Source organism: Oncorhynchus masou, chromosome 28 (assembly GCF_036934945.1).
Source record: "Oncorhynchus masou masou isolate Uvic2021 chromosome 28, UVic_Omas_1.1, whole genome shotgun sequence".
NCBI classification, from domain to species: Eukaryota; Metazoa; Chordata; class Actinopteri; order Salmoniformes; family Salmonidae; genus Oncorhynchus; species Oncorhynchus masou.
In genome coordinates, this window is record NC_088239.1 from 24,228,159 (window position 1) to 24,244,143 (window position 15,985).

At 42.6% G+C, this 15,985-nt stretch overlaps 1 protein-coding gene across 1 annotated transcript in view; it reads right to left on the reverse strand.

The window, feature by feature from the left end:
• The window catches only part of LOC135517392 (solute carrier organic anion transporter family member 5A1-like), a 94,767-nt gene that overhangs the window by 13,320 nt on the left and 65,462 nt on the right, over positions 1-15,985 (reverse strand). Inside the window, exons 5-6 of the mRNA XM_064941638.1 lie at positions 10,816-10,980; positions 6,303-6,501 (exon numbers count right to left, since the gene is read on the reverse strand). Of these exons, the coding sequence (XP_064797710.1) occupies positions 6,303-6,501; positions 10,816-10,980 (364 nt within the window). The remainder of the gene's footprint in view (positions 1-6,302; positions 6,502-10,815; positions 10,981-15,985) is intronic.

Below are 15,985 nucleotides of genomic sequence, written 5' to 3' on the forward strand. Positions count from 1 at the left end.
CAGGCACACCGGTTTGTGTCAAGAACTGCAACGATGCTGGGGTTTTCCAGGCTCAACAGTTTCCTGTGTGTATCAAGAACGGTCCACCACCATCCAGCCAACTTGACACAACTGTGGGAAGCATTGGAGTCAACTCAATATTAGAAAGGTGTTCTTTATGTTTTGTACACTCAGTGTATGTGTATATATAGATATCTATCTATATAGATATAGATATATATTGATATATATATATATATATAGAGAGAGAGAGAGAGAGAGAGAGCGAGAGAGAGAGAGAGATAGAGATAGACAGAGAGAGGGATATATATATATAGAGAGAGAGAGAGAGAGAGAGAGAGAGAGAGACAGACAGAGAGAGAGAGGGAGAGAGAGAGAGAGAGAGAGAGAGAGAGAGAGAGAGAGAGAGAGATAGACAGAGAGAGGGATATATATATAGAGAGAGAGAGAGAGAGATAGACAGAGAGAGGGATATATAGAGAGAGAGTGATAGGGACTGAATAAACGTTACAGGAGTTCTGTGGGAACCAGGTTCTAACTCAAACAATGATCTGATCCCTCTAAACACAGTGGGGAAGAGAAGCCTGTCTCCAGTTGACTCTGGGAGTTCCAACACTGAGCTCTATCGGAACGATAGGACACAACACCTCAATATTCTGAGAACTTTCCCGAATACCCTGCGTATTTCCTCCTGACTCCGTGAATCTTCCAACTGGGATTACTGGAAAACCTGGGAATTGTTAAAACCGTAGTCAGGCTACAAACACCACCTTGCGAAAGCACACAGACAGGAATATACTTTTACATTCAAAACATACAAATAGCATGTATTTTCTCCCACTTATATCATTACGCCACTATGCACCACGAGACCATGTTATGGCAACTCCAGATGATGTCATCAGTCCCGTGTTTGCTGTCTTTATTTAGACATTGAGGACACGTCCTCTTTTACAATAACGACCTGGAGCCCCTGAATCGAATGATCTACCTTGTCAATCTGTCCGGTTAGGTCAGTTCAGGTCAGGTTGAGATAACCCTTCAGTTGGGTTGTTAGGTCTGACCCTGACATAACAAACCCCCGTCAAATTCCAGCACTAGGCCAACAGGCAGGGGAGGGGGCACAGAATGGAGTCAGTCTGCCCCTGCTTGGCGACCCACTCGCACTACGGTGATTACAGATCTCCACTCTAGACAAAGCCCCTGTGACTGGCTGGCTGCACCAGTTGGAGCCAGCAGATGTTACAGAAACATAAAGTAACAATCCAAATAGTCAACAGGATACAGATTATTATACTATAGCAGGAGAGGGGGCAGTGGATGAATTCCCTGGTACTGTAGTTATGTTTCCCTACTGTTGGTATAATGTTCGCCTTGGGCGATAGAGGTCAGAGGTGAACTAGGGTCAGACACATAGTCTTCTTCCCAAGTGGAAGCCTACTCCCTATATAGTGAACTACTTTTGACCGGAGCCTGTATAGTGCACCATTTTTTACCCAGGATAGCAATGCCCTATATAGTGTATAGGGTGCCATTTCGCACGCGGTCAGAGTGTGTGTTAGTGTGAATCAGTAGTTATGCCACTATTGACATTCCTCATGATATTGCCAGTAAACCCAGTCCTCTTCATCATCAGCTCACAGCTTCCTGTTAACTGATCTATACACAGACTCTCTGAGACAAAGGAATGCTCAGAACAGTTTGTCAGGGACACTGGTCAGCTCAGGCAGGACAACGCTGACTCTCTGAGACAAAGGAATGCTCAGAACAGTTTGTCAGGGACACTGGTCAGCTCAGGCAGGACAACGCTGACTCTCTGAGACAAAGGAATGCTCAGAACAGTCTGTCTGGGACAATGGTCAGGTCAGAAAGGACAACGCTGACTCTCTGAGACAAAGGAATGCTCAGAACAGTCTGTCTGGGATACTGGTCAGCTCAGGCAGGACGTGATTGGGAGTCCCATAGGGCAGCGCACAATTGGCCCAGCGTCGTCCGGGTTTGACCAGGGTAGGCCGTCATTGTAAATAATAATTTTTTCTTAACTGACTTGCCTAGTTAAATAAGGGTGAAATTAAATAAATAAACAAATCAATAAAGGGAATAGGGTGCCATTTAAAATGCATCCACTGTACAGCTGTTGCTTTGGATCACATACGCTACACATGTTAGCAGTGTGTGTGTGTCTGTGTGTCCATCCGTGTGTGTGTGTGTGCGTCCACAATTTCCAGGCCATCCAGGGACGCAGGATGGGGACCAAGCATGAGGAGTGATGATTACACAAACACCCAACACCTTGATGGGACTATATAAAACAGAACAGAAATAGAAGGTGATGTGGGGATGAATCCTCTGTGTTCCACAGCAGATGATAGTGTTGCGTGCGTGTGTGAGTGTGTGTGGTTGCTAATGGACCAGTCACGCCAACACCACGCCAATAGAACTAACGGCTGTTGAATAGGTGTTGATGATGGTTAAAATAGAACACTGGTGTTAAATATTGCATTCGCTCACAGTGGCAAATGATAAACCATTGAAGAATAGCAATAGTCTTCAGTGATATAAGGACTCATAGTAGTAATCATGTATAAGTCTTGTAGCCAATACCATAGAGTAACATAGTAGTAATATAATACTGGGATTGCTGCTTGATATCAAGTCAGCTTTAGTGCTCAGTAACAGTGGCTCACTTCAAGGTGGACCATAGAGTTAAACAGGACTGCATCATTGCACCCAGCCTGTTTTCTATCTTCATTGTGGCCATCCTCCACCTCACAGGCTCAAATCTGCCTCAGGGAGTCCAGATCCTGCACAGAACAGACTGCAAACCTGAACAGATTCAAGGCCAAGAGCAAAAATGACCAACACTTCCATTGTGGAGCTCCAGTATGCAGACGATAACGCCACCACTGCCCACTCGGAAGAGGACTTTCAGTGCATCCTGGACGCTTTCGCAAAAGGTAGACAAGCTTCTCGGTCTGGCCGACCAAAATCCTCCACCAACCACAGCGTGACAAAAATACACCAGCCCCAATAATACAAATTGACAATACCACTCTTGAAAATGTGGACCACTTTCCCTACTTTGGCAGCCTTCTCTCCTCCAAAGCCGACATTGACTCTGAGATACATCACCGCCTAAGCCATGCCAGTGGAGCTTTCTCAAGACTGAGCAAACGAGTCTTCAAGAATCGCGACATCCAGGCCAGAACCGAAATCCTGGTCTACAAAGCAGTACTTCTCCCTATTCTACTGTATGGGTCAGCAATATGGACCACATACAGCAGCCATCTTAAAACCTTGGTGTCACCAAAGATGGCCTCCGCAACATCATGAGGATCAGCTGGGAAGACAAGCGCATCAACACCAGTGTCCCCAAGGAGGCAAACATCAGTAGCACCACTCAACACCAGCTCCGATGGACTGGCCATGGTGCCAACTCGCCTCCTGAAACAGGTCAGTGGGCTCCTGGAGGGAAAGAGAAGCGACCCCAAAGACTTACTGCAAATAGAACTACAAAAGACAGGTCGACATGGAGAAAAACTGTCCAAGAGGGTGTAGCGCGGTACAAAGAAGATCTCCGCCGTGGCGCAGAGCACAAGCGGCGACTTCGAAAGGAGAGACTTTCCATCAAGAAGGTCCAACCATCACTCACCCCCTGCCCATACTCCACCAAAATATGTGGCTCCCAGATCGGCCATCTGAAGACCCAGAAGTAGGACCCATCAGGAGGACAATCATACACGACCCAGAGTGACCGCCGATGATGATGAGTATATAGTAACGACTCTTACCCTGTGGATTTCACTGTGGTAATAGTCACAGTGATATCAGCGATCCTTATCCACTTAATGTAATAGTAACATCTGTGTAATAGTATTGTAGTAACTCTTACCCAGTGCTGTACGGGTCGTAACTAGATGTAATAGTTATACTACAATACTACTACTCTGATTTACTGTATCTTACTCTGTGGTGTATGGTATATTGATGTAATAGTAATATGTGTAGTAGTATTGTACGAGTAATGCGGTAACTCTTACCAGGCGGTGTATGGTATGTTGATATAATAGTATACAGTACCAGTCAAAGGGTTTTTCTATATTCTTCATTGTAGATTAATAGTGAAGACTATTAATACATATGGAATCATGTAGTAACCAAAAAGTGTTAAACAAATCAAAATATATATTTCTTTAAAGTAGCCACCCTTTGCCTTGATGACAGCTTTACTCACTCTTGGCATTCTCTCAACCAGCTTCATGAGGTATGCATTTCAATTAACAGGTGTTGCCTTGTTAAAAGTTAACATGTGGAAATGTCTTTCCTTCTTAATGCATTTGAGCCAATCAGTTGTGTTGTAACAAGATAGGGATGGTTTACAGAAGATAGCCGTATTTGGTAAAAGACCAAGTCCATTTATGGCAAGAACAGCTCAAATAAGCAAAGAGAAATTACAGTCCATCATTACTTTAAGACATGAAGGTCAGTCAATATGGAAATAGTTTCTTCAATTGCAGTCGCAAAAACCATCAAGCGCCATGATGAAACTGGCTCTCATATGGACCGCCACAGGAAAGGAAGACCCAGAGTTACCTCTGCTGCAGAGAATAAGTTCACTAGAGTGACAGCCTCAGAAATTGCAGCCCAAATAAATTCAGACACATCTCAAGTAACAAGTAACAGACACATAAGTAACAGACACATCTCAACATCAACTCTTCAGAGGAGACTGCACGAATCAGGCCTTCATGGTCGAATTGCTGCAAAGAAACCACTACTAAAGGACACCAATCAGAAGAAAAGACTTGCCTGTGCCAAGAAACACGAGCAATGGGACTATCATTTGTTTTTCAACGGGACAATGACACACTTCCAGGCTGTGTAAGGGCTATTTTCCCAAGAAGGAGAGTGATGCATCAGTTGACCTGGCCTCCACAATCAGCATATGTGGGAACTCCTTCAAGATTGTTGGAAAAGCATTCCAGATGAATCTGGTCGAGAGAATACCAAGAGTGTGCAAAGCTTTCATCAAGGCAACTTATCCAGTGGTGTATGGTATGTGTTGATGTTATACTAATATCTGTTGAATAGCAGTAGTATTGTAGTAGTAGTAACTCTTACCCAGTGGTGTATGGTATGTTGATGTTATAGTAATATCTGCAGTATTATATTCATAGTATTGTAGTTTTTCTCCATAACTTACCCGGTCATCTATGGTATGTTGATATAATAGTAATATATGCAGTATAGTATAAGTATTGTCGTAACTCTGTAATTATATTGTAGTACCTCTTTAACTGCTGCCTAGTTAAATAAAGGTTAAATAAAATAAAAAATAAAAACTCTTACCCAGTGCTGTATGGCATGTATAGTATTATATGTAGTATTATATTAGTAGTATTGTAGAAGTAGTCGTAGCATTGGAGTAGTAGTAGTTGTGTTGTAACTTACCCAGTGGTGTATGGTATGTTGATGTAATAGTAGTACCTGTAGTAGTATATTAGTAGTATTGTAGTATTAGTAGTAGTATTGCAGTAACTCACCAAGTGGTGTATGGTATGTTGACGTAATAGTAGTATCTGTAGTAGTATATTAGTAGTAGTAGTAGTAGTATTGTAGAAGTAGTCGTAGCATTGGAGTAGTAGTAGTTGTGTTGTAACTTACCCAGTGGTGTATGGTATGTTGATGTAATAGTAGTATCTGTAGTAGTATATTAGTAGTATTGTAGTAGTAGTAGTAGTAGTATTGCAGTAACTCACCAAGTGGTGTATGGTATGTTGACGTAATAGTAGTATCTGTAGTAGTATATTATTATTAGTAGTAGTATTGTAGTAACTCACCCAGTGGTGTATGGTATATTGACGTAATAGTAGTATCTGTAGTAGTATATTAGTAGTAGTAGTATTGCAGTAACTCACCCAGTGGTGTATGGTATATTGACGTAATAGTAGTATCTGTAGTAGTATATTAGTGGTAGTAGTAGTATTGCAGTAACTCACCCAGTGGTGTATGGTATATTGACGTAATAGTAGTATCTGTAGTAGTATATTAGTAGTAGTAGTATTGTAGTAACTCACCCAGTGGTGTATGGTATATTGACGTAATAGTAGTATCTGTAGTAGTATATTAGTAATAGTAGTAGTATTGCAGTAACTCACCCAGTGGTGTATGGTATATTGACGTAATAGTAGTATCTGTAGTAGTATATTAGTAGTAGTAGTATTGTAGTAACTCACCCAGTGGTGTAATAGTAGTATCTGTAGTAGTATATTAGTAATAGTAGTAGTATTGCAGTAACTCACCCAGTGGTGTATGGTATATTGATACCTCCCAGGTTGATGCTCTCACAGCCCACGATGAAGAGCGTAGAGAAACAGAGCAGAGACACCCCGCTACAGATCATAGCCAGCTTGGCTGACTCTCTGGCTCCCAGCTTCAGCTTCTTGATGATGTAGCCCCCTAGGACGATACCCACCCCAGCACTGGGCACGATGATCACACCTGGGTTGGGGGAGAGAGAGCGAGAGGGAAAGAGAGAGGTGGGAGGGAGGGAGGCAGAGAGAGAGGGAAAGACGGCAAGAGTGATTGAGTGTCAATTATAGTTCAGGAAAAGCATTCAAGACAAGAAATGGGCAGAAAGTGTGGTATTAGAGGGATATTGTAACAAACATGGACAACAAGTTGTTGTGAAACATATTATTCATGGGTTGCACTTTCCTCACTCGGTCACATCGTTGCCATTGTCATCAACGTTCTACAGATGCCTCAGCATATTGATGTCGCACTGATGCTTAATGCCAAGTCTTTCTGAACGGTGGCTAATGACTGTTTCGTCAAATTTACACAATAGTGGCCTGGAAATACGATGGCAGTGCTAAAGTAGAGTAATAATTAGTAGGAAACAACTTTGCCACCATTATGATGTCGTCAGATTCACTTTAGAGAGATGGCAAATGGTACCATTAGCTAGCAAAGTTAGTCAGAAATAGTTAGCAATGCTAATGGTAGCTCGCTAAAATTTCAGCGTTCTCCACTCTAGACAACGTTATACTGCATCTAAAGTCAATCTGGAGACATCACAATGATGACAAAAGCTTGTCCTACTAATTATGTGCCTCCTTTCCTGCTGTTATATTAGGGCCGGCTGGAGGAGGGCTGTAGTAGTTAGATTCTGGAGCCGGGTTAGGGTAGCAAACACACCCACACCCTCGTTGACAGGCAGGGTAAGTCAAAGCTGACTGCTGGCAGCAGAGGCAGGACGGGGTCAGTGTGTAATTCCACTGGAAGACTAGGACCCAGAGAGGCTTCACATGCCTGACCTCTATCCCAGCCACAGGCCCTCTCGGGTGGATAACAAGGCAGGGGAGACAGGGGATGAACAGGGATGGAGGGAGACGGTAGGAAACATAGGATCAGAGAAGAGATTGTTCTGAATACTGTGTGTGTGTGTTTGCATGTTTGGACACTCACATAGTATGTACTATATCTCCCTCTCGTGTTCTCACTCACATACACACAAACACACACACATTCCCCATTTACATGATCTTTATATGAACTACAGATGTAGGACCTTAATTTGAGCCAGCTTGCTACAGTAGGAAAATAACCCTGCAGCAACAGGACATGTGAATAATTATGTGGATTATACAGTGCATTCGGAAAGCATTCAGACACACCACATTTTGTTACATTACAGCCTTATTCTAAAATGGATTAAATAGTTTCTCCCCTCCCCTCATCAATCTAGACACAATGCCCTATAATGACAGGCACAGATCTGGGACAACAAAACATTTCTGCAGCATTGAAGGTCCACAAGAACACAGTGGCCTCCACCAAGGCCCTCCTCCCCCATTTTAGAATGAGGCTGTAACGTAACAAAATGTGGAAAAAACAAAAGGGTCTGAATACTTTCCGAATGCACTGTAATTAATGGACTGTGGCTTATGATGATCCTGTAAGTGCTTCATGTGTTTCTGTGGCGAGATCTTGCTTGCCGAAACACACACACACACACACACACACACACACACACACACACACACACACACACACACACACACACACACACACACACACACACACACTGAAACTGGAGTCTTATATCTCCCTCTCGAACTTTAAGCATCAGCATACAGATCACTGTACCTGTACACAGCCAATCTGTAAATAGCACACCCAACTACCTCATCCCCATATTGTTACTTCATCCCCTTGCTCTTTTGCACCCCAGTATCTCTACTTTCACATCATCATCATCATCATCTGCACATCTATCACTCCAGTGTTAATGCTAAATAGCAATTATTTTGCCTCTGTGGCCTATTTATTGCCTTACCTCCCTACTCTTCTACATTTGCACACACTGCACATAGATGTTTCTATTGTGTTATTGACTGTACGTTTGTTTATGTGTAGCTCTGTGTTGTTGTTTTTGTCGCACTGCTTTGCTTTATCTCGACCAGGTCGCAGTTGTAAATGAGTACTTGTTCTCAACTAGCCTACCTGGTTAAATGAAGGTGAAAAAATAAAAAAACACACACACCTCTCTTTGCCTCTTCACACCTCACACACACATATGTCTGCTAAAACTTCCCTCTGCTGCTGCTGTCTTCTCTCTCACTTTCTCTATCCTCGCTCTCCGTCTTTCTGTCACCCTCTTGCTCACACTGGCATTCCTTTATGTGTGTGTGACTGGCCCTCTCGTCTGGGTAGCGAGGCAGGGGGGGACAGGGGACGGAGGGGGTTGGAAACACAGGAGCAGAGAGGAGAGCAGCGTTCTACATGTTCTACACCTCGACAGCGTGTTATGTGCAGAGAAAAAGACCCCCTCTCTCTTCAGCGAGATCGCAAGACGGACCTCTTCTGCTACCAGGACAACACATGATTTAAACAGCATTTCTACAGTGGTGCTTCTGGCTACAAAGAGGGAGGAGAAGTGGACAGAGGAAGAAAGGAAGGAAAGAATGATGGATGAGACGGAGGACAGCACAAAGAAGGTTAGAAAGAATGTTTTAGCAGAAAGATTGTGTGTGTGTGTGTGTGTGTGTGTGTGTGTGTGTGTGTGTGTGTGTGTGTGTGTGTGTGTGTGTGTGTGTGTGTGTGTGTGTGTGTGTGTGTGTGTGTGTGTGTGTGAGAGAGAGAGAGAGAGAGAGAGAGAGAGGTGTGGGTGATGATGCTACTATTTCTGTAGCTGTAACTAATGAGCCGAAAACAGTGACAGTTCTCTCGTGCCCCTGAGAGAACGCAACCACACACACACACCACAGCACATACACACACCACAGCACATACCTATGCACACATACTTGCAAACGGGCATACAGGGATTTACACCCCCCCCCCCCATCCCCACCACACACTCAACACCTCTACCATTCCTACAATCCTATGACAGTATTCTCTTATCTCTTCGTAAAACAAGCTAGGATGTTCATAAACCATAATGTTCAAAAAGCGTATCAGAGTAGGAGTGTTGATCTAGGATCAGATCCCCGCCCGTACATATGATCTTATTCATTATAACCCAAAAGACTACATTGATCCTAGATCAGCACTCTGTGATGCTTTGTGAATGGTCAGGTCAGCCCTCATCATTCCATGACTCTGCTCCTCCTAAGGTATCCTCTGTTGACATCATCATCTTACACTACTAACCTATCTTTCTCTCTTCTTCTTGTCTCTTGGCAACAGGCAGATGAACTAACGTCACCGTGGGTGCCTCACACACACACACACACACACACACACACACACACACACACACACACACACACACACACACACACACACACACACACACACACACACACACACACTTCTCCCTCCCTGGGCTGTCGAAGGCTGCCCTGTCAATATCAAGTTGTCAATCAATGACCTGCTAGTTCCCAGTAATACAGATTAGGGTGTTAAGTGTTATAGATTGGAAGAGACGATTCACTGATTAAGGTATAACAGCCCTCTGACCTCTGTATGTGTTGATGGGTGGTGAGCTTCTGAAGCAATATGGCTGCCGTGGTACATGTACATATGTATACATGCGTTTAAAATACATGTTATTACAAATGCTACAGCAAAGGCAATGTGGAAACGATGTGTTTGTTGTGATCTGAGTGTGGGTTTGTGTCGCTAATGGGTGCCTCAGGGAGAGTACAGGACTGTCGAGCTTACACACACACACAACAGTAGAGCTGACTAGAGCCCTCTGACTGTCCCTCTACACTACAGTACCATGGCCCATCACTACACTGTTCTGTCCCCACAGGTGTGTGTGTGTGTGTGTGTGTGTGTGTGTGTGTGTGTGTGTGTGTGTGTGTGTGTGTGTGTGTGTGTGTGTGTGTGTGTGTGTGTGTGTGTGTGTGTGTGTGTGTGTGTGTGTGTGTGTGTGTGTGTAGAGCGACTCAAGAGACAGGAAGAGTAATTGAGAGAAGAAGACAGAGGGCTATATATTCTTTTACCTTTTAACTAGGCAGGTCAGTTAAGAACAACATCTTATTTTCAATGACAGCCTAAAAACAGCGGGTAACACACATACACACACACACACACAGAAAGAGACACAGAGAGAGAGAGACACACACATACACAGAGAGAAAGAGACACACAGAGAGACAGAGAGACACACACAGAGAGCGAGACACAGGGAGAGAGAGAGAAAGAGACAGAGACACATTCAGAGAGAGACAGAGAGAGAGAGACACACAGAGAGAGAGAGACACAGAGAGAGACACAGAGAGAGACACAGAGAGGGAGAGAGAGCGAGAGAGAGAGAGAGAGAGAGCGAGCGAGCGAGAGAAACAGTGTTAGTCTTACCTGTGTATATGCTGGCGTTAGAAGCAGGGATGCCAAACTGGGACTCTATGAACTTGGGAATGAATGTGATGAAGGCTGTAACGATGGCACATTCTGCTGTGTAGGACAGACTGACAAACAGGAACGTCGTGTTGGACAGGATCCTTATCGCTGCCTTGGGGAGGTCTGGGGAGAGACCAGAGACATGAGTACACTAATAGACAAACATACAGTAGACACCCACATGTACACACACACACACACACACACACACACACACATTGTATGCTTGGAGGTCTGGAGACGCTAAATGTTAATTAACTGTGAATTACGGTGAGACCAGCAGTCTTTTGCATGACAATAACCGTCTGACAAAATGTCATGAACGCCACAGCCCTATAAATAACCCACTGTTACCGGGCAAGGCAGGGTGGGACAAGGGACACTCACCTCAAATAACACCAATGACCCAATGAGGAATAGCCAGAAGAAAAGATGGCGTGTTCTTGTGTGTTCAATAGACCTGGGTGGTAACACATTACAGCTATCTAGACACACAACTACTGTGCACTAATTGGACAATTTTTGCTCAATTTTTTCTAGAAAACGTTAGATTTACATCAAGGATCCACAATACGCAACATCGACCAATGTGAGTTGTTTCTCTACAAGGAAGAAATCCTATCGCTATAACACGCCAGAGGTCCCATTTTATTTGTAACACCCCAGAGTGATCACTGCTTGGACAGCAGCTGTTTGTTATTGGTCACAGAGGAAACTGTTTACTTTCACACCTCAGGAAGCATCATCAGTATCACAGAGATTTTACGCACGCACGCACGCACGCACACGCACACACACACACACACACACAATCCTCTGTGCATAGAGTGTGTGTTGTGCTGAGAAATTGTATATTTTGTGGAGTGTGGAGCCACTTGAAACACCACTTAAAGTTCAATTCCAAATATTTTTGTTGCACTTATCTCTCTCTCCAGTCATAACCAGAATATGTGAATAAGCCTTAAGAAACCAGGAACGCCAAATTCTGCTCCCCCGCTGCCTGAAGACAATTTATAATTAGAGCTATAAGCTCCTCCTAACCCAATTTCACCCTTTCTTTGTTTTATCATTCATTGGATTAATCACGTGTGTGTGTGTGTGTGTGTGTGTGTGTGTGTGTGTGTGTGTGTGTGTGTGTGTGTGTGTGTGTGTGTGTGTGTGTGTGTGTGTGTGTGTGTGTGTGCGTGCGTGCGTGAACATATCTAGAAAGTTTGGGTTCAAGAGGTCACGATGATACAATTTGGACTAGAGGTCGACCGATTAATCGGAATGGCCGGTTAAAGTTTTCATAACAATCGGTAAACGGCATTTTTGGACACCGATTATGGCCGATTACATTGCGCTCCACGAGGGGACTGTGTGGCAGGCTGACCACCTGTTACGGGAGTGCAGCAAGGAGCCAGGGTAAGGTGCTAGCTAGCATTAAACGTATCTTATAAAAATCAATCTTAACATAATAACTAGTTAACTACACATGGTTGATGATATTACTAATTTATCTAGCTTGTCCTGCGTTGCATATAATCGATGCAGTGCCTGTTAATTTATCATTGAATCACAGCCTACTTCGCCAAACGGGTGATTTAACAAGCGCATTCGCGAAAAGAGCACTGTCGTTGCATCAATGTGTACCGAACCATAAACATCAACGCCTTTCTTAAAATCAATACACAAGTATATTTTTAAACCTGCATATTTAGTTAATATTGCCTGCTAATGCAAATTTATTTTAACTAGGGAAATTGTGTCACTTCTCTTGCAACAGAGTCAGGGTATATGCAGCAGTTTGGGCCGCCTGGCTCGTTGCGAACTGTGTGAAGACTATTTATTCCTAACAAAAACAGCCAACTTCGCCAAATGGGGGATGATTTAACAAAAGCGCATTTGTGAAAAAAGCACAATCGTTGCACGAATGTACCTAACCATAAACATCAATGCTTTTCTTAAAATCAATACACAGAAGTATATTTTATTAAACCTGCATATTTAGTTAAAATGAAATCCAGGTTAGCATGCAATATTAAACTGGGAAATTCTGTCACTTCTCTTGCGTTCATTGCACGCAGAGTCAGGGTATATGCAACAGTTTGGGCCGCCTGGCTCGTTGCGAACTAATTTGCCAGAATTTTACGTAATTATGACATAACATTGAAGGCTGTGCAATGTAACAAGAATATTTAGACTTATGGATGCCACCCATTAGATAAAATACGTAACGGTTCCGTATTTCACTGAAAGAATAAATGTTTTGTTTTCGAAATTATAGTTTCCCGGATTTGACCATTTTTAATGACCAAAGGCTCATATTTCTGTGTGTTATTATGTTATAATTAAGTATATGATTTGATATTTGATAGAGCAGTCTGACTGAGCAGTGGTAGGAGGCAGCAGGCTCGTAAGCATTCATTCAAACAGCACTTTTGTGCGTTTGCCAGCAGCTCTTTGCTATGCTTCAAGCATTGAGCTGTTTATGACTTCAAGCCTATCAACTTCCGAGCTCGTTAGCGGGGTGCACGCTAATAGCATTTCAATCGGTGACTTCACTCGGTCTGAGACCTTGAAGTAGTTGTTCCCCGTGGCTTTTGTGGAGCGTTGGGTAATGATGCCTCAAGGGTAGCTGTTGTCGATGTGTTCCTGGTTTGAGCCCAGGGAGGGGCGAGGAGAGGGACGGAAGCTATACTGTTACACTGGCAATACTAAAGTGCCTATAAGAACATCCAATAGTCAAAGGTATATGAAATACAAATGGTATAGAGAGAAATAGTCCTATAATTCCTATAATATCTACAACCTAAAACTTCTTATCTGGGAATGTTGAAGACTCATGTTAAAAGGAACCACCAGCTTTCATATGTTCTCATGTTTTGAGCAAGGAACTTAAACGTTTTCTTACATGGCACATATTGCACTTTTACTTTCTTCTCCAACACTTTGTTTTTGCATTATTTAAACCAAATTGAACATGTTTGATTATTTATTTGAGTCTAAATTGATTTTATTGATGTATTATATTAAGTTAAACTAAAAGTGTTCATTCAGTATTGTTGTAATTGTCATTATTACAAATAAATAAATAAATAAAAATCGTCTGATTAATCGTTATCGGCTTTTTTTGGTCATCCAATAATCGGTATCGGTATCGGCGTTGATAAATCATAATCGGTCTACCTCTAATTTGGACCCTAATTATTGAAAGCCAATAGCTTATTGTTTACTTAATTTGATTTGCCATCCCTCTCTCGTCACATGGTTGTGTGTATAAGCAGGACAGAAAGTTGGGGTTCGTGTTTGTGTCATGAATGATCCAATGCGTTTTGACCCAATCATCCTTTAGTTTCAACAAGACATTGGCCCTCCCCTCCCCTATTGGTCAATCATTTGTCTAGTTCCCCCTCAGTTTTGTCCACTTTTTCAGGATTGCAAAGAAAATGAATGCAAACAGTGGAGAGATCAATTCCTAGAGTGTCTTTGGGCCAATAGATCAGGTACAGAGTGAGAGAGACAGTTTGGGTGAATGTAGCCTAGTGGTTAAGAGCGTTGGACCAGTAACCAGAAAGGTCGCTGGTTCGAATCCCTGAGCTGACTAGGTGAAGAATCTGTTGATGTTTCCCCGAGCAAGAAACTTAACTCTAATTGCTCCAGTAAGTTGCTCTGGATAAGAGTGTCTGCTAAATGACTAAAATGTAAATGAATGGGAGAGTTATTAAATCATTCAACCACATCATGATTCCTAAAAACAGCCGTCTGAAACAACAGTGTGTTCAAAATGGTCCCCTATTTAGTGTAGTACTTTAGACCAGGACCACATACGGTAATGCACTACATAGGGAATATGGTGTCATTTGGGACACGGTCATAGTGAGTCACAGTCGTTTTCAGAAGGTTGAAACAGCCACTTCAGTGGTCTCCTGCCTTTGGGGCACAAAGTGTTGAATTGATCCGTTCCACCCAAACACAAACATGCTGGCAGGCAGCCTGTACTGGACTCAAATACACATAATGAAAAGCCCAGAAAGCCGTGCCTCATCTGCAGTTTCAGAGTGATAAAGTTAGATTAGTGTGCGCTGTGAGGGGGAACATGACTAAGTCCCCCAGAGAGGAGAGTCACAGGACAAAGACTCTGGAAAAGACTGGAGAGGAAATGAGGAAACTTTTTTTTTACATAAGGACACTGTATATACAGTGGTTCATCAATTAAAGGTTTTGAGCTTCACGCCGTGACACGTTTGTGGTAGAGGGTGGTAAAATGCGTCATTCCGTCACACTATTGCAAGGGAGAGTTAGAACGTTGATTAGGCTTTGGTTTCTATCTCTTAAAAACAGAAAGAATTCTAAATAACAGACTGGCTTTATTTACCACAGTGTGGAAAGACTGATAGCCCCTCTATATAGAGTGAGTTCCTGAAACACAGAGTCCTTCTATGCTGATGTTAAGAAGAAACTGAATGAAAGAGAGTCCAGCGAGAATACAGAGGGGGAAAAAAAGGTTGCCCATATTTTCAAGACCTGAGCTATTTCATTTATTTGTTTTATTTATGAAATGTACTAGTTTATTTAGGAAATGTAATGTATTTGTTTAGGCTTGGCCTATTTAGTAGGCTATTTTGCAGCATAAAGCTATATTTGTCAGCATAAAGCAGAGCGACTCACTCACTCGTGGCTTTGGATCAAAATAAATAAGTACCGACATTCTTTCTGATCATCTTTAATAAAGAAATGTTTTGACCGAGTTAATCTGCTCATGTTGTGTGTATGTGTTCAATTATATGTGACATTGTGGTTTCAATGATGAATGTAAACAATCTGAATCAAAGAAATCCTAATCATAATACAGTGATTTGGAAAGTATTCAGACCCCTTCACTTTTTCCACATTTTGTTACATTCCAGCCTTATTCTAAAATGGGCTAATATGTATTTTTTTTTAAAACAAAACAGAAATACCTTATTTACATAAGTATTCAGACACTTTACTGTGAGACTTTACTGTGAGCTCAGGTGCAACCTGTTTCCATTGATTGTCCTTGAGATGTTTCTACAACTTTATTGGAGTCTACCTCTGGTAAATTCAATTGACTGGACAGGATTTGGAAAGGCACACACCTGTCTATATAAGGTCCCAAAGTTGA